Source organism: Cryptotermes secundus, unplaced genomic scaffold (genome assembly GCF_002891405.2).
Source record: "Cryptotermes secundus unplaced genomic scaffold, Csec_1.0 scaffold128, whole genome shotgun sequence".
Taxonomy (NCBI): Eukaryota; Metazoa; Arthropoda; class Insecta; order Blattodea; family Kalotermitidae; genus Cryptotermes; species Cryptotermes secundus.
Genome location: NW_019726222.1, coordinates 532,836 through 552,946, shown reverse-complemented (window position 1 = coordinate 552,946; position 20,111 = coordinate 532,836). Strand labels below are relative to the sequence as shown.

Here is a 20,111-nt window from a genome sequence, read left to right as displayed (position 1 = left end):
CTGAACTCTAAACTTGTCCTTCTTCCCACTACTTTTCAACCGTGAGTGGTGTATTCTTGCATCAGGTTCATCTCATTTCTCAGAATCAATCTGAGTAGGCCTATATATTGTTATTTCAAGAATTCTGGACCATTTACATGTTATGTGTGTGGGAGTAACTTTGTTAGTTCCTGAAACATACGCTGTAAAAGGAAACTATAAAGCAGTTATGATTTCTTATCTCATTATTATAGCAGCTGATAATTTCCTTGTTTTTTTATTAAGGTTTTAGTACTGTTAGACAACAATATTTTGATTATGATATAATGATTTATATTAAGTGAAACCAAATGAGACAATCAGTTTATTATATTAATCACACCATGTGTTTCAGACTCTTTTGACCATCATTATATGTGCAAGAAAAGACCAATAAATATATAATATTTATGCTGAATTATATCATAAAAATGGATCCATTTTTCAATGTCATAAAATTAAAAGTTGTGTATATGTTTTGTGTTGTACATAGGAAAATATATTTGCATTGATAAAGAAATGTTGAAGTTTAATAAATGTACACATAATAAAATATAAATATATAAAAAGTATAACATATATGGTGGTTGTAGTGTGCTATATTGTGTTCCTCTTGCTTTCTTTTTAGGGGAGGGACTATGTGACTATAAATTTTACTTTAAATTATGTGTATAGTTTTTATAGTTGGTACACTGTGGACATGTTTGTGTATCTTCAAATTCTGTAGAGGAGAATATTGGGTGTACGTATTGTGGTGCATGATCATGCAGTCTGAATATATTACTGTGAAATAATAATCACTCATGTTGCAGACTTTTCTGAATATTCGTTGAATACCATGTTTTGCTGTATATAGTCTCACTGTGATTTTTGTTTGTTTATGTGATGGTATGCCTTGTGGCTGTTTGTGATGTCTCTTGTGATGTACTGTTGGCTTGTTGGTAGTTTACTGAGTTATATGTTGGATAATAACTATACACATAATTAAAAGTAAAATTTCCAATCACATAGTCCCTCCTCTAATACGAAGAAGAAAAAAGAGAAACACAACATAGCACACTACAACCACCATACAGGCTACTTTATATATATATATATATATTTATTTATTTTATAAATTTTAATAATTCTTTATCATTGCAAATATATTTTCAACTCCTATCATATACACAGCTTTTAATTTCATGATGCTGAGAAATGGATTCATTTTTCATTCTATAATTCGGCATGAACGTTGTATACTTACCGTTTTTTTCTTACACACCTGATGATGGTCAAGAGAGACTGAAACATGTAGTGTAATTAATATAATAAACTGATGGACTTATTTGATTTCACTTAATATCAATCAATTTATTATACAACTGTACAATAATCAAAGCGTTGTGTGATGGTACTAAAACCTTAATATCATATATACCAAACGATACATAAAATAATTTTTTTTTCTTTTATATTGAGCATCTAGCTACCATGTGTGGTCACAACCAAAGTAGTCTAATAAGGACAGCACGTGACATTTTCATGAAGGTATGTTATATGTACATCAGGACTGTCCACTGAGGGGCCACTTTGTACCTTATGTATTTATAAAAATATATTTTTCCAATAACTGATACAAATGTCTGCCCTCCAATGATAAGATCTATGAAGCACAAGCACGCAAATAAGAATTGGATCCATAAACTTTAGAAACATATGTTGATATGCTTAAATATCACTAAAGGTTTGCTAGAGTGCATCAATATTTCATACAATCTTGAAGTCATACTAACTCCATACTTTTGTATCTTTTGTAAAAGATCATACAGAATATTTAGTAAGAATTCCGTGGTTTTTCTTTTCTCCAACAAGATTTGCTGCCTTTCTTAAAGGGGTTAACCATTAACACATTTTGGAGAATGGAAGAATATTCATATAGGACAAACACAATTAAGAAGCAGGCTAAATGTTGCACAATGGTCAGCCCTGTCTTAATGACAAAATCAAAGTCTAACATATACAGATCAACTTTGGCAATCTTTGAAGTATCGAAGTCTTACTAGCATATCATGCAGACCACGAGATAAACACATACTACTGTAACATCACATAAATAGAACTCATAGAATATTAATTATGTGCAACAAGATGCTACAATATTTTACTAGTGTCACCTCTTCATAACTGTGTCCATGAAAACTAAGTCTTTGTCATATAATCATTCTGTTTGGCATAAAAGATATACCATTTTTTAGAAGCAGGTTACATTTTCTAAGCTTGATTTTAAATTTTATTTGAGCTTTTTAATATTACAGCAGTTCTGAAAAATCAGTGTTGCTTGATGTAACAGCTGTGAAAAATGAATGCAGCAGAGATGATTAAAAGTTAACAATGAACCAGGCAACCTCTTCCCATATCAAAATAACCTTCCAAAATCACTGCTGGTCAGTGCAAGATAAAGAAAGAGATAAAATCGTTCCTGCGATTAATTAATTAATTAAGCACCACGCCATGAAGACCCACATTTTACCTCAGCATTAGATGGAGGTGAGTGGTCAGAAAGAGCCCCTGGTACACACTGGCTAGGAAGTTGGCTGGTCCCCAAAGCCGGTCTAGATACTATGGAGAACACAAAAATCTTGCCCCTGCTGGAAGTTCAACCCTGGCCATCCAACCTGTTTTCCATCGCTACAGAAACACCTATTTTAGAATTAAAAAATTGGGACAAAGGTGGTAAATTGGAAGTGTACATAGGTAATATCTCTGATTCTGCCTGAATGTGTACATCTGCTATATTTTGTTCAATTTCAAATAATTAATTATTCTGATGTACCTTTAATAACTTATGAAGAACTTGAATGTTATAAATCATGTTCTCAAAAATAAGAGAATTAAAGAAATGTTTGTTTTAAAATCTGCTCTCACAACAGAAATACCATTTATTACTTGTTTCCACCAAATCACCTTGCATATTTATTTGTAGCATCATTATTCAGACAAATACAATGCTTTTTATCTTTCTAAGTATCTAAATGTAACCCAGGAAATGCATGCCAAAGGATGATTGTTATGTTCCACAAAAATATAGATTTCTATACTTTACAATTCAGTATTAGAATTTTATATATGTATATATAATACGTACATCTTCACAATACAATTTAAAATTAAACACATCATCACAGTTTTGTTTCACAATCCATAAAAGGCAACAGAGAAGAGTGTGGCACGAGTAGAAGGAAGAAATATGTGGGGAATCCAAATTATATATTTGTTCTGTAACATTTTCACTTGCAGAGATAATGCTCCGAAACATTCTGACATCACATTTGTTATTCAGGTACAAGGGACTCTATGTATGAAGGAGGGAAGAGAGGACAGTTCCATTCAGTTTACATCAAGTCATATTTTAATAATATAAAATAAATTATAATAATTTTCATGATTTATATAGTTGCAGTTGTTGTCAGTCTTTGGTTTCTCCTACAAAGGCCAGAAAAAGGTGCAGGTAAAGCAAAGGATTAAATGGTAAAGTTGTGGTAACTGAAAAATTATGCTCAGGGACAGATAATGCAGCAGTCATTGGCTTCTTAATTGTTATATATGAAATGAGGGGTAGGAATATACAGTGAATTATTACAATTCAGATATTTCAGTTTCTAGCTAATAACACAGATATACTCTTAAGTAGGTTCTACTGCAGGTGAGAAGCAACCAACCTATTGAGAATAGACTGATAAACCAACCATCATGTGTAAAGATGCCCTACAATATAACTAACAAGGGATTTACTATGAAATTTAATGTTTTCATGGCAGTGAAAATTTAATAGAGATTTGTGTTACAAATTATTACTCAAATTGTAAGTTTAATGAGTTTTATTATTTAAATCATGTATGCAGAAATTTAAACAACAAAAGGAGTAACAACCACCTACAGCTTTCAACATATTTTTAAAAAAGAGAAGATTTTTAAATTCCTAACAACCAGGACAAATAATAGACTATATCAATGTAACACACTTTGTAGCTTACAAGAAAGTAAAACTGTACCTGAAATTAAACACATGCCATGAAGATGTACAGGGGAGTGGAGCCACGGTACCAATCACTAGATGAGGGTGATTGAATGGTCATCTCCATGCACTGAATATTCTAGCATACAGGAAGGGGATTCCAGTGCCCATTTGATAAGAGGCTTGGTTGGCCGCTAGCTGGTCTGGACAGAGGGAAGCCCAGCTGAGAAACAAATGGTGGTCATGCAGGCCACAGCCAATCCCTACACTGACTGTGTCATCCTGTTTTATCACTGTCAAATTTACCCAATTTCCAATTATTATTCTAACAAATAATGCTTCACAATTGTAACATTTTGTGTAGCCTAAAGTATGAAGCGATACATTCACATTCTCTTAGGAGTCAAACAAAACCAGGACTAAAATCTGTAGCAGAGCCTTTATTTCAGTGATACATCTGATCATTCCTGTCAGCTCAAGTGCTCGTTCTTCAGAATTGTATTTTGGAGGTCCCTGTTCGCATCTTTGTCAAGTTAATGACAGTACTGACTCAGATTTCACGTAGTTATTCTCAGTCCCTCAAAGGAATAGCCCAGATAATGCCTTTACATAGACCACATTTCTTTTGAGTTCACCAGACATGATGTTTTGCTTATATCATTTCATGTTATATAATTGCTGCAGTTGAAAGAATGCCCTTAAATGGCCTATGAGCCATCCATTACTCTGAAGAAATCCACTAATTTTCCAGAAATTGTTCTAGAGACATACTGAAATTAAAGGCATTTTTTTTAATATTATTGAAATCTCTGATATAATTTACTGTTCTAATTCAAAACCTTACTGAGATACTGCTGTTGTTCACTCACATCTTATCTTTGTTAGACTTTCACTGCCATTTTTCTACCTCAATCTGTCCCTGGTGCATCAACAAACATCATTAAATGGTTTAGACTGGCAAGATAACATGCCAAAAAATAATAATTTACACCCATGTCACTGAACATTTCCAGTAATAGACTACCTCAACAAGTTCACCAGATACAGTTTGATAACATAATATTACATACCAAAGGCTCTGACTTCATGGTCATTCTGGTGATTTGTTGAAGTACATGATTAATATGATTTGATGATCCTAGTGAAACAACATAAACTTAATTATTTTACACAGTACTGCCAATTAACATAGATGAATATTATCCTCTCTTCTTCCAGAAATTCCCTTCCTCTTGTTGAAGGAAATTATAATTGTTTCCTTCCAACTGTCTTTGCAGCTATACATCATCTGTAACACACCATGAGAGCAGATTCTATGTTTGGACCAATACTGTGTCAAATTTTATAAAGGATATGGAATTACAAATGAATCAAGCACACTGTCCTACCAAACATGCCTTTTGTTTCTCCAGCACTAACAGGGTATTGTGTTTTCCTGCAGATGCCTGTGTGACAGAACCTATTCAGGAGGCTGGGGCTGAAAGGGTTCTGTAAGCCAGCAAGATGGGAGCACTGGCCAAAATTTGGAACTTACTCACTCACTCAGCATACAATCCAAATTCATAGTGCTGTGTTCTCTGTATAGTAACTGAAATTAATGCACATGTTGAAGGAAGAGAGAAGCATGCTAAAGAATATAAAGAACTTCAGTAGGGATAATAAACACTTATGTCTCGGTGCACTCCTTCAAGCAAATATTTTCTCCAGATCTGATTCATGGTCTTGCCATTATAAATTTTCTCTTCTTTAAATCCAGTCTGTGCACGAGGTTGTAGCTTAATACTTGTACACTCTATATAACTTTACATTGCTATATAATTATATTTTTAATGAACAGGATTAATAACAGATAATACAGGTTTTATATTCCAAATGATGGTTATTACAAATATTTGCTGTCACATTGTGTAAACAGTGAACGTTCTTTCAAGTGATCTTTGAAATAAGGTTTGCAGAGATGGACTAAGAGATAGCTTAGAATGGCTTTACTCTTGTTTCCTTCAGTTTTGCATGATTTACTGAAGCTCTTATTCAACATATTATTTGTATGAATGTTCAGAAAACTACTATCTTATGTTCAAACAATTACATTGTTGTAAGATCTGAGGTTTTCACGGCGGTGATTATGAAGAAAGCAGTCTTCTGGGATGTGGCGCTGTGTAGATGTGGTGTTAACCGACGTTTCGGAGGAACGTATCACCTCCATCTTCAGGGTAGAAGGGAAAATAAGAAAATCCGCAAGCGAAGAAACAGTGAGTGCAGGTGCAAACAGACTAATGTCGGAAATAAACTGAGCTATGTGAGAGCAGGAAAGGAAGGGACAGGTCTACTTGGGAAATCAGTGGAGAGGGAGAGGGGAAGGGTCTGGGACAGGAGCAAGGCATCATTAGGGAAGCCATTGAGATTGAACTCCATCCCAACAATGAACAGAGCAAGCCATGAAACTTCTCATCTGTTCCCTAAAAAAACCCCCCGGGACATGACGCCAGATCCACAAGGCCACTGACTGGCATAGCAACCTCCCCAGCTTATGGGTTAATGCCCTCCCATTAACCTTGGCTTTCTCCCCATACACAATATCCTATACCTGCTCTAATCTTGCTCCTGTCCCAGACCCTTCCCCTCTCCCTCTCCACTGATTTCCCATGTGGACCTGTCCCTTCCTTTCCTGCTCTCATATAGCTGAGTTTATTTCCGACATTAGTCTGCTTGCACCTGCTCATTGTTTCTTCACTTGCGGATTTTATTTTTCCTTCTACCCTGAAAATGGACGCAATACATTCCTCCGAAACATCGGTTAATACCACATCTACACGGCACCACATCCCAGAAGACTGCTTTCTTCAATTACATTGTTCTTCATGTTACTCAACTTAATACTGCAAATGGTCTTCTAATACAATGGTTTGCTGAGAGGAGTTAATTGTTTTCCACTAAATAAGCATGTAGTAGGGTATTACATGACATTCCACCTTCCTCCTCTCAGTGCATTAAATTAGCTTCACAGTTTGTATGAAGAAACCACATCAGTGACACTCTAATGGTACAAGAACCTAAGTGATTGAAGCTCCTACATGCATATTAACTGCAGGAAAATCCAACACACTAGGATTCATACACATTTATAACATAACATTACAATTTTAATGCATAAAACACTGCAATAAATATTTTTGGCAACTTTGTGGATGGGAATATCTTTCATAACAGATGTAAGTACCTTTAGTCTCTATGCCATGCTACACAATGTTTGCTAAAGAACAAATTTCAACAGCACTGGCCTTGAAAATTTACTTACTGTTCTGTTGAAATCAATTACAATAGAAAGAAATTTCCTTACCCAAAGGCCAATCTGTTGTAACATTTCAAATATAAATATTTGTAATAAATAACAATCACTTTTTATATGGATACAAGGTAATATATATGTTATTTCTATACTAATATTTACCTTCTGAAAGTTCTGTCTGTTCTCATATGTCATGACATAAATTAACATTACATACATGTATCTACATATTCACAATTAAAGCATCACATTTACAACTAAATTAAATGTCATACAGCAACAATAATACACAATTATTACAATATATTTGCAGCTCTCCACTGAAAACTTGCTGCATTCTTGTGCATTGTGCAGAGACAATAGTAATACACAATGAACAAACATAATTCACCCAAGAGGAATATTTGTATTCATATGATTCTTTTTGCTAGAAACTGTTTACAAATGGAGACTGTATGAATAAGGGGAGACAGAACCACAAATGATACATTTAATACATAATACACTTTAACTGTCCAGCACAAAGATAACAAACACAGCAATGCTGGACAGAAACGTTTACCTGAATCTAATTTATTGGCTTAATCTAATGATTAGCATGGCTACATACTGATTCCTTCAACTTTTACCACAGTCTCCATTCATACATTGTTTTACCCTTCTGAGTCCTGTCTGTCTCATATTAAGGAAATTAAAATGTTCATGCTGTTACCATAACTGGCTTAATTATGCAATTCATGAGCTGTGCTATGAAACCATGCAGATGTGATTTGGTGGAGTGTACTGAAGACATGAAACAATAAATCTGAGGAGGTTTCATAGATGCATCTACTTTTAATAGTATGAGATTGACTTATGATCACAAGGTTAAAAATATCATGTATAATTTATCAATGGCTGTTCACTAGTTTATGAACATTTTGAAGCAGTTTATTTAAAGATAATACAATCCTAGATTAAGTTAAAGTGATTTGTCATCTTTAAAATTTCATTGTCGGCTGCACACTTGCATATAAAGTTCCACTACTAAAAGTATCACGTATTTCCCAGTCATTGCTTATCTTTGGCTCACTGAATATAAACCAGATATTGATATTTCATATGTGACATATGAATTTTTTAAAATAATTACAATCAAGTTTTAGTCTGTGGGATGCTGAACTTGTTCTAGGCCTTAAGTACAAATTACCAGATGCTACTGAATGAAGTGGAAGGAAAGCTGCGTTTAACAGCCAATATACTCTTTGAATTGAAGGGGTTGTGCGCCACTTTGATAAAAAATACTTTTCATACAATGTAATACTGTTTACATGATATGAAAAAAACTTTAGAAAAAGCCAAAACTTGATGACTTAGTTGAAGTATACATAGTATAAATTTGGTGAGGTAAAATGTGCGTGTACAGATACACCCAACAACCTCAGCATACATGTGCATATTTTAACTTATTCTGCACAATTCATTTTCCAGGCATTTTGATCTGTGCATATGGTTTGTTAGACTAAAAGCAACAATGAAGTACCGTGAAGACCATGGACAGTGTGAACTGCTTTCGATACTCATCTTGAAGAAAATGAGTTGAAATATTATTGATGATTTCATATTCCTCGCTCAACTTCAAAGTAAATGCTTTGGCCAGGTATGTTTCATTTTAAAGTGTATCCAAAAATAAATTACTTTGGCTTTCACTTTAAATAAAAGCAACAAATTTGATGCAGCTGTATCATGATCACCCAGAAATTCAAGATGTCTTTAAATTCTTGAGGGTATATATGATACAACCTCACTGCAAAGGATTCAGGGAACTGGATTTGCTGTACAGGGAAACCTCTACTTACAAACTTTCAAGAAATGAACAATTTATATTTATGAACATTGCACGGACTAATAGATTACGACTTCCAATTCATTTAACGGAAGCAGAACCCTGCACTTATGAACAATCTAACAGATAAACATTAACAAATTTAATGACATATCTTATAAAAGAAATAAATTCAATTTATGAATATTCAAGTTACAAACACATTTCAATGAGCACATTATGTTTGTAAGTTGGGGTTTGCTTGTATTTTCTTCAGCGTGGGATTTGTATCAAGCCTTGGACAAGGAGAATGCATTGCACTGTCAAAGAAAGTAATATTAAGTGTTCAGCATTTATGAGTACAAATGTTATAAAAAGATTATGTTAAGTTATTGAGCTTCTGTATGAGTGTGCTGGCAAGGGATAACATTGGGGAATTTTTATTCCATTTGGATGTTAACACTCTTCTTCTAGTATGAAAATACTATTAATTTCCTCTATTCCTATCCCTGTCAGGACACATTCTTATACACTGCACTGGAGTTTTTATTGAGAAATTTTAATAATTTATAATATTGATAATTTGTTTTCAAACATTTTCCATTCATATATGCATGCATATATTTAATTTTTATCTATTTTACTGAAATGTTTTAAGCACATTAAGGCCAAATTTAGCCCATTAAAAAACGAAACATTAGTCAACAGTAGTATTTTCATATTGTACTGTAAATGACAGTTTGGAAATCATTGTGTTTAATTCTGCACAACAAACATATACTTTCTTTCATATAATTAATTCAGCCTATTACAAATTATATTTACTTTTCCAGAATTGCATGGAAAATAACAACATATTCTCCACCTTGAATAATTAGTGGGTAATTAAATTGTTTCATTTATATCAAGACTCAAATGTGTAAATATATCTGAATAAATTATGCATATTTTCAGATACAAGCAGCTTTGTTTTACATTAAGTAATATGGAGTAACCAGAAATGTTAGTATATCAATAACCATTACGTCCATATTGGCCCCGGGGAATATTTCCATGCTACCAACACTACCTACTTTACTAAATGAAACAGAGAAATGAATTTAATTATATTTTAACATGTAACAATTCTGCTGGTCTTTTGGCCATGAACCATTGATAACTGTTTAGGAAAATGTATCTAATAAAGAAAAAGTCAATAAAGACTTTACTGCATGTCTCAGAGAAACATTAATTAAATCTGCTGATCGGGTATGTTATGGAAAAAATCGGTACTGTTAGCATGTGCATAAAATATCATATTTAGTACAAAAAACTGACAATGGGGTATTACTTCAGTGAACTGTTTCATAACAGGATGTTTATTATGAAAATTATTCTGTGGAGATGATGTTTGAACCCAACTTAAATATTTAATTTGATGGATTCATTACATTATCAATATCATTACTATACACATGCATAAAATTGCTACTCACTGAGGAAAGTAATTCTTTACTTGATATTCAACACTAACAACAAACACTTTAAATGTAGCTTTGGTATTCCCAGTGAGAAAATACAGAGACATTATGAAGGTGAACATTGTTTTAGGAGAAATAAATACATGCCTCATAAGTTGGCATTTTAAGAGAACTTGAACAATTCTTTATGTTCAACTGCCATACATAAACCATTACCATTACCATTATATAAATGACACAGTAATGTAATAATTCCAAGACCAGAAGGTGAATAACAAATGACTGAAAGGAACCAAGGACCCGAGTGAAGGAAACACATATAGGACATTAGTACTTCAAGCCATTTCCTCTGTGAGCCACTGGATAGCCACGGTTATAGCATATCATACCTGTAATAACTTTTGGTGCTACAAAGTTATTGCTGCTGTTGGGATGATGTGGCTGCTGATACAGATGCTGCTGATGAAGGCTGCTGCTGCTGCTGTGGAGGCAGGGCCTTGAGAATTGCATGAACTTCTTCTGCAACTGCCGTCAGTACTAATTCGAATTGCTGCTTTGTCTTTACCATTTGGGGACGTTGGTCACGGATGTGTTCCAGTGTTGCGGCAATGTCAATCTCCTTAGCGCCTTTAGCCATGCGGTTCAGGACCATGTCAATAAGGCAGTATGTGCCAGTGCGACCTACCCCATCACTGAAACAAACAGCAGTATATCAGTCTGTAAACCTGCAGGATTTGAGGTTCTCACAGTGGTCAATGTGAAAATCTCTGTCTCTTGCGATATTAAACCATTTAGTCCATTGAGGGTCCACTGACGCTTAACAGGAACATGTCAACTTACCCTTCAAACCCTGAAGATGGAGGTGACATGTTTCTCCAAAATATAAGCTGACTTTCAATGAGCTATATAGTGTCATATCCCAGAAGATAGGACTTTTCAATCTGTAAACTTGTTTAAATGAGGTAAAGTTAGATATATGCAATTGATATGTATGTTCTGAACAACTCTGTATCAATAAAGTTAAATATAAATAGCATAAGACACAAGGATGGTCATACACAAGACAGGAAGTAAATGGCCATGACGTATTTTACAATTAGAATGTTCACTTTCAAGGACTAAATACCGAAAAGCATCATTCAAAAATGCTTATTCAGCCTGGGTACGAACCTAATGAGATGGAGGTCCAGCTAGTAAGGTAACTCAATTATCTGCTGTGAGTTACGGATATTATAAAGGTCCTACCTAGGCAGGGCCATCACACACTTCATGGGGTAGTGAAAGACGAGTATGGAGTAAGGATGGAATGATGGTAAGCAGGAGAGAATGAAAGAAAAAACTTGCTCAAGTGTCACTTTTTATACTCTGAATCTAACATCAAGTCACTCAGGATTGAACTTGAGGCTTCTCAGTGAGAAGCCAGTGTCTAGCCACTGGAACTTCATCACAGCCTAAGTAATTTACATATGTACCATTAATGTTAACTCCAATCACATGTTTTCTGTACTCTATTACTATCACTGTCAGTCATAAAAAGTATTAATTAATTTGTGTATTAAATCTTTCATAGATGTAAATTAAATAATAAAATTAACAAATATCTGCCTTGCAGTTGTACCAATAATGCACCAACAAAAAATTTATATTTCATATAAGTTGCAAGCACAAAAATATTACATTTTACTCTTAATTATTTTCTGTGTTATTTGCCTAGAGGCTGCACATTGTCAGAACTAACCTGCAGTGGACGACGATGGGGCAGGATCGGCCACGGTAAGACTTGTTCACCTTCCTGCAAAAGAAGAATTTGGTACTAGTTAGTGCACTGAACTACCACATAAAATATAAGACAACTGTTCTATCTGCATATTAATATATACATTTCTTTTGACATTCTACGACATAAATATTTAACAACTAGAGAAATTATGTGAACATAAATGTATTAATTCCTTATATTTTGAGCTATTTAAAGTATTTATACCAGTGTTTTTAATTATAATAATATAACACACAACTACTGCTTCCTCTCCCTTTGGTATCACTAAAAATCAACTGAAAGAGCACTATTAGCGTCTAGTTTAGGAAATGTATAACGTATATGAAAAAAGAGAACACCATTATAATATCAGCTTAATTTTCAATGCACAGAAAAATTACTACTTGGTACCAAGCATGGATTAATTCATGTGATAATCCATTTCATAACATCGATGGTTGATAATCTGTGATCCATGATAAACAGCATCGATTAAATAGAGAGGTAGACTGAACTGATATAGATTAGCATTTACAGGAGCCATCTTCTAAAAATAATAATAATTGAGTTCCTATCTCACAGGAAGTACACTATGTCTTTGCCATGAAGATCAACCAGTTAATGACATTTAGAGAAATCAACCACCCTGTGGGCATAATACAGAACTTTATTATGTCAAAACGGGTGAAACATACAGAACCACTGAGCTTTTAAAGTGTAAAAAATGGCTTGGTTGTGTCTCCAATTATCTTAAATGTAGGACTTTCCAGCTTCCAAATTTGAAAACTATGGTTATGTGCATGGTCCTTCTGAATAGTGGGGGGGACAGATAAATTTATACCCCCAATGCCTCTGCTTAAAGGAACAAGCAAACATTTTTTAATATTTAAATGTTTATATATTACAAGATCACTTTTCATGCTACAGTATCCTCATTCGAGCAGATTTAGGCTCAGTTGTATTGATAAAAAGTGGCTGTACCTTCCTGTAACCTTTGCTTAACTGCCGTACCCCTTTTGGTGAAAACATGAACCTGGCCACAGAGTCAGGGAAGGGTCTGTGTTCTCTGCTGCCCATGTATTGACACATACAGACGATGGATAGAGTAATGACAAGATGCTTTAGAGTCACCAGATGCAATGCCAGAAATTGAATTTGTTTATGTGACCACTGAAAACATACTTAAGTTTTTTCGATTATCTTCAAAATTGAATGGGTCAAGTGTTGACTGACTTCACATAATGGAGGAAGCCAAGAAGCACAGAACAGTCATGTCAAACTCTGGACATAAAGGAGCTCTTTGAATATCTTCTTGGGATTTACACAGGCAGTCAAATTGGCATGCTGAACTCTCTTCAGTTGAACATGGAGGAAGGGAGGCCTAGTACTCCCCAACCATTTGAAGTCTGCCAAAGTTGAGAAGCTGAAGCAGACTCATGCTGCTGCTGGCTGTAGAAGGCAGGTCAACTGTACAGAAGATGATAGCGGTGTACCTCAGCTTGTGCCCAGCAAGAAGAGGGTGAAACCTTCTTACCAAGAAGCTCTGTCACAGGTTCAGCTGACCTCTGCAATTCCAACAAAGACCTCTCCCCCAACAACAACAACAACAACAATCTTGGCAGACAATACACCAGTAGACCCCAGTCTGGCAGTACCCAAGAGATCTAAGAAATCTGAGCAACATTCCCCTGCAATCATCCTCACTTCCTCAGTAAATCTCATTTCCTTTCAAAGGGAAATAATACTCATTACATATGGTCATGTAGCATTGTGGACAACAGGAACTGTGATCTGCAGTGTTATCCATGGCACCACTGACTACAGGACCATGCTGTCATATCTCATCCAGAAGAACTTGCACTCATCTTTCATCCAAAGTATGATAAACCTGTCATAGAGGTAATTCAACATTTACCAATTAACACTATATAAAATACATCACCAGTGCCCTTCAGGAAGCGGGCTCTGATGTCATGTGCATCAAACAAGAGATAGTCAACCCCCACTAACTGAGGGCTGTATAGCTACTACCTCCCTCCATCAGTGACTCTGGCAAACTGCCAGAAGTTACAAACAGCCTTCAACTTTTCCTCCCTCTCCAATATCATCATAAAAGTTGAAGCCAGCAAGGCCCAGACTGATCTGATGCAGCATTACAACAGCAGTACTGTGTTCTGGTCACACCTGAGTCCACTGTAAGTCATCCCCAAGATGTCTCTGGTGCTGGCATGGCTACCACTACCTTGAGTGTCCAGAGAAGGAAAATGAAGAGAGCCCCCCAAGTGCAGCAACTCAAGCTGCAGCATCCTAAAGGAACTTCTGCATAGGCAGCAGCACTTCAGTCTCACCAAGCTCCTACTGGTCAGAGTCTTTCATCTAAACTGGCTATGCCAGGGAAGACATGTGTTGCGGTAGCAGTAATAACCACACAAAGACCCAATCTGGTGACTTTTATTACTGACCAGACTGCGAAAACAGTGGAGCCAGCACTGATGCAGAGATGATTACCCTAATAACTGCAGTGCTGTGGACAGCAGAGATAGAGGATGACTGTTTCCCCATTATAATGAAAGCTGTCTGCAGCCTAGTAATGAGAATGTAAGGTCATACTCTCACTGTACATACAACACACTTCGTGTTCTGTTTCATGTCAGACCCCTCTTCTCTTCACGGGTAGGCAAAATGGAAGAACACAGGTGTCTTGCTGTACACAACAGTCTGGTCAAGAGTTCAAATAAGGCTCAATGCTATGACCTCATGACCTCAGGGAATGTCTGCCATAATGCAGATTCTGCAATTTCCACAGAGCTACAGCCAATTTAATGTTTTTTTTTAATATTTACATTATTATATTTCCTTCTTATGTCTGTTGAGCATAAACAACATGCTAAGTTTTCTTCCATTATCTGATGCAGAAATGGGGTACTAGCCAACTTTCAACCACATATACAGGGGCACAAAAAATGTATATGTGCTTCAGCACACAAAATATCTGCTTAAATATGTACTGGTATATCCTCGGTTCAGCTTTGAAAATGTCTGTAGACAGCCTCTACAACACTTTAATACATGTTATCTACAGACATTTTCAAAGTTGACCAAAAGATATACCAATAAATTATTTAGGCAGATATTTTATGTAATGAAGTGTGTATACATTTTGTGGGCCCCTCTGGCACATTTATTATAGATTTGTTACTTGAAATGACCACACACACATAATATTATTTAATTACAAACAAACAAACAAACCAACAAAAACATGAGAAACCTAAAATGTTTACAAATGTCTTGCTGCAATATAAGCAAACCATTCATACCTGTAGCAAGAAGGAAAATATTGGATGTTTGACAAGTGAGGGAAACATGAATACATACAAAATTCTATGAAGATATGAAGGGACAGGATGTCCTGGTCCAAGTCACAATGGAACAGATTTGTGGAGGGAGGGTGCGACATCTATCAAGCACAGTAAGCAAGTAGAAATAATTCCCATACACAAATGAGCTAAAGATAGGGCCCATGAAGCAAAGGCCTTCATGAACTTCTTACAACCTAAGCACCATCTTTGTGGATTTGGGGTGAGGGGATTCTTATGCCATAATAATATAGATAAATTAGAAAGCCGTTGAACTAGTTTTATGCCATACTAAATGCAAATAAATGAGAAATGAATCAAGTATCAATGCATTAAATGTTGATAGGGCAATGCTACTTCAGCTCTTTGGGACAGACTTCCCCCTGTGGTTACGATGAATACGTCATGGAATTGTAGGTTATTTGCAGTTACTGGACAATACGCAAATTATTCTAACCTACTTTATTCCCTTGACCAGTCAATGATTTGATTTTGTTAAAGATTACCAGCCCTAACAAATAACTGTAATGTAATTACTGAAGCCATTACTTTATTATAAATGTATGCCCAAAATTTTAACTTCTGATTCAAGTTTACAAATATTAAACCTTTCCATTATGTCTTATTGTTCCTATTTATAAACTATGTAAATGTGAGGTTACGTCCAACAATATGTCTTCATGTGAGATATGAGGTTCTCATGGCAGTGAATGTGAAGGCAGTAATCTTCAATATCTGTTAAATCTGCACTGTTGGCCAGTGATGCAGATTTAACACATACTTTACGTAACTTTATATAAATTTTACAACTTACTTGTGTTGTGTTAAGNCGATCTTCTGTTTTTGGAAAGAGACTATCCAGGAAAAGTGATAATGTGGTAGTTTTTCCATTTGCTTTCCACATCGCAGTACAGCAGCCGTTCAAACCACTCTGGTCACGCCTGTTGCTATACGAACTTGAACCATCTCGAGCATCATTTGCTCTGTGCTTCAAGTCGCTGCTGATGATGCTGCTTCCGGCATATATATATATACAATTAAGTGGTCTGAAGGCACAGATATAGGAAAGTTTGTGCCCTAAATTCTTTATGGAATTTCTTGCTGTTTTGTTTATTTTATTTCCTTATGGCAATGACCAGTAACTAGTTACCCTGTCTACTAGACAAGTACACCAACCACTATACCACAGAGTTCAGCTTCGATTACAAACGAAGTACATGGTGCAGTTATTTGTATCTGTCCCTATTTTCATCCCAGAGTTATTTTTCAGTATGTATTAATCAGAGGTGTCTCTGAAAAATCTGATACTATCAATAAATATGAGCTCTTTGCCAAAATTACATCAAATGAGTATATAAACAAGCAAGTCACATTGGACTGTCTATAAGTGATACTTATTTAATAAGTGTAGGATTTGAAATTTTCACAGCGGTGGTTAAGAAGAGTTCTATATTCTAGGATATAACAATATAGTCTGGTGAGAATCAACAGATGTTTTGGAGGAACATGTCACCATCATCTTCAGGGTCAAAGAATAAGCCAAGCAAGAAACCAGAGTGAACCAAGTGGCAAGCAGAGCCCAGGCTATATGTTCCTCTGAAATGTCGATTGACTTTCAAAGGACTACACGACATTATGTCCCAGAAGACAGAACTCTTTACTTAATAACTGTTTCTGGCACAAACTGTTATTAGTCTTGCGGAATTAACTTTATTTCCCTAACCGAGCTATTCATCTTTTTAAGTTTTTTCCAGATTAAGTATTCTACTGATCTTCAAATAGTACATGGCCAGGAGTATAGCATGCTTAGATGTATTCAGGTTGGCATCTTTTGTTAAGAAAGACAGGATGAAGACCACTAGTTGGTTTGCAGAAAAACATTATTAAGAAGTAATGGCCTGGTGTTTCATGAATCATCTTGCTTGAGAACTGTATATTCAGAAATATATAAAGATGGATATTACTTTTAGGAGGGGGATCTGTAATAAGAATGAACCTGTAAGCTCAGCTCAGGTGAGAAAGAACATATTCATATGTAGGACTCTACATTTACATACAAGTTTTACTGGTGTGTGCATGAACCTTTATTCACCATTGAATTTTAGGTGCTTGAAAATACAATTAATTTGTTAGCTATAAAGAATGCTTAATCTAACTGCAGAAATCTGTAAGCAGCACTGATCATCACAAGAAGCTGGCTTAGAGAAGGCAGATGAACAAAGCAGTGATCATGGATTGAAGCAGTTGTTAGTTGCTGGTGCATGGTGAGAAGCAGCAGTTGTCAGCATCTTGGTAATGCTGTCACAACACTCTCATCACTTTTGCAACTATGCAATTTGTTTCCAAACACAATTGCAAAAATCGCAAAAATGATGAAAGGATTGTGAGCTTTGTGGAATGCAAGCAATGATAAAGTGAGGATGGTAAAGCATACTGATGAACTAGCATCAGATGTACGAGTAATTTTATGTAATGATTTGTCCTTTCTGTACACTCTGTGTTAAGGCTTGAAAGTTCATGTTGTATGAGTTCCCCAAAATACAATTGTCATTACTAACAGGGTTGCTGAGATGACTCAATTAGCAACATTTTGCCTATTTGACTATTGCCTATTGTACGACTGACTGAAGACCATGCATATTTAATACAAATTTAAGAATTTCATTATAATAGGTAAATTCAAACTTGTTGAATAAATTGAGGAAATTTCTGTATTCTGAAAAAGTCTTTCTTTATTGTCATTTTCATCCTTTAGAAGACAGAAAATTGTTCATAAGGTTTTCGAAAGTATTGTAAGGTTCCAAATACCTGATATTACTCAAAAGGTTGATATATATTTAAAATAATTACTGTGTATTATACAAAGCACATACAAATATATTACGTTTACCTGAAATATTTTGTTGCTTGCTTTACTACAGTAAAATTTCATCTTCTTTATACTGAGCAATAGTACAGTGATGGTGAAGCATTTTTTTTTCTCTCCCCTTTATTGACAATCAGATTGTACAATCTATAGGTCAATGTGCTGATTGGTGTACAATTTAATAACTATTTATTGTACACTCTTCTGGCGCGTGCAGAATAAACATCCAGTGATGTTTTCCTCAGTTTGTTAGATCTGATGGCCATGAGGCAATTCTGGTGACTTACCACTTCAATAATAAGGATTCTTGTTATTTAGAGACATGGCAAGAGAAATATCACTACGTAACAGGTAAGATTATTTTATGTCACTATCTATACTGTTCATGCCTATATTGACTATTATATGGAGGGTAAACTTGTGGTGCAAGTTTTGTGTGCATGTGTTTTAACAGGAAGAAATTCACCACTGCCTCCACTGTTTATATTCCTAAAGCAGTTATATAGTAGAAGGAAGCAAATGCAGACTGAGAATAAGGAACTTTGTACAGAAGGTATGAAGAGCACATTCTATTATTCTATTTCTATTATTGGTTCTAAAGTGACATGAAATAATTAATTCACAAAGTTGGCAATGAAAAAGAGAAAAAGTCAGTGATTTAGGGTGGTAGGTGCTTTCTTCTTTATAACCAAATATTAGAATTAAATTGGTATGCACCTACCCATGTTTAATATAGCAACAGTATCTGAAGATGATCAATTAAGACCTGACATACTTTTATTTTTACAATTATGATGCAAATTCCCTGATAATGGATTCATGGAGCTTGCTTATTTCTGATAAAATGTTAATAATTCGAAGTTGACAATAACCTGCTTCCCATTTGCTCTTAAACTGAAAAGTGGTACATCTAATTTGCTATTCTCTACAGTGCAGAAGCACATACGTATGCTGTATGATTCAGAAAATATAAAGTTATATGTTTTCTTCTTAATTTTACGTTTGTTATTTCATGGATATTAGTGAGTTCAGTCACTAATGGTACATAATGTTACAGTTATGTTAACACTTACTTACTTACTCTTGGAGGTGAGCCCTTCTGGATGAGCCGCCAATTATGCAGCTACTCAAGAATTTCCCAGCATTTTATGGAACCCGAAGGTTCATTACCGTGTTCACAAGAGCCTTCCACTGGTCTCTATCCTGAGCCAGATCTATCCAATCCATACCATCCCATCCTATCTCTCTAAGATCCATTCTAATATTGTCCACCCACCTACGCCTTGGTCTTCCCTGTGGTCTCTTTCCTTCCGGCTTTCCCACCAATATCCTATACGCATTCCTCGGCTCCCCCATTCGTGCTACATGATCTGCCCACCTCATCCTCCTTGACTTATCATTCTAATTATACTTGGAGAAGAGTACAAGTTATGAAGCTCCTCAGTATGCAGTTTTCTCCAACCTCCTGTCACTTCATCTCTCTTTGGTCCAAATATTCTTCTCAAGACCCTGTTCTCAGACATGTCATGTTAACACTATATACTACTAATATTTTATGA

General features: G+C 35.3%; 1 protein-coding gene across 5 annotated transcripts in view; it reads right to left on the bottom strand.

Annotated features, from left to right (window-relative positions):
- Positions 1-20,111, bottom strand: part of LOC111863873 (receptor-type tyrosine-protein phosphatase N2) — a 224,889-nt gene that overhangs the window by 74,843 nt on the left and 129,935 nt on the right. The window contains exons 22-24 of one of the 5 annotated variants that reach the window (XR_002842680.2): positions 12,307-12,360; positions 10,958-11,260; positions 2,531-2,700 (exon numbers count right to left, since the gene is read on the bottom strand). Coding sequence is in view for 2 of the 5 variants with exons in the window: in XM_023850645.2 (XP_023706413.1) it covers positions 10,984-11,260; positions 12,307-12,360 (331 nt within the window). In the remaining 3 variants the exon portion in view is untranslated. Of the gene's footprint in view, positions 1-1,531; positions 2,701-7,983; positions 11,261-12,306; positions 12,361-20,111 lie in introns of those variants that run through there. The other 4 variants (XR_002842679.2, XM_023850645.2, XR_002842681.2 and 1 more) reach the window with 4 other exon arrangements.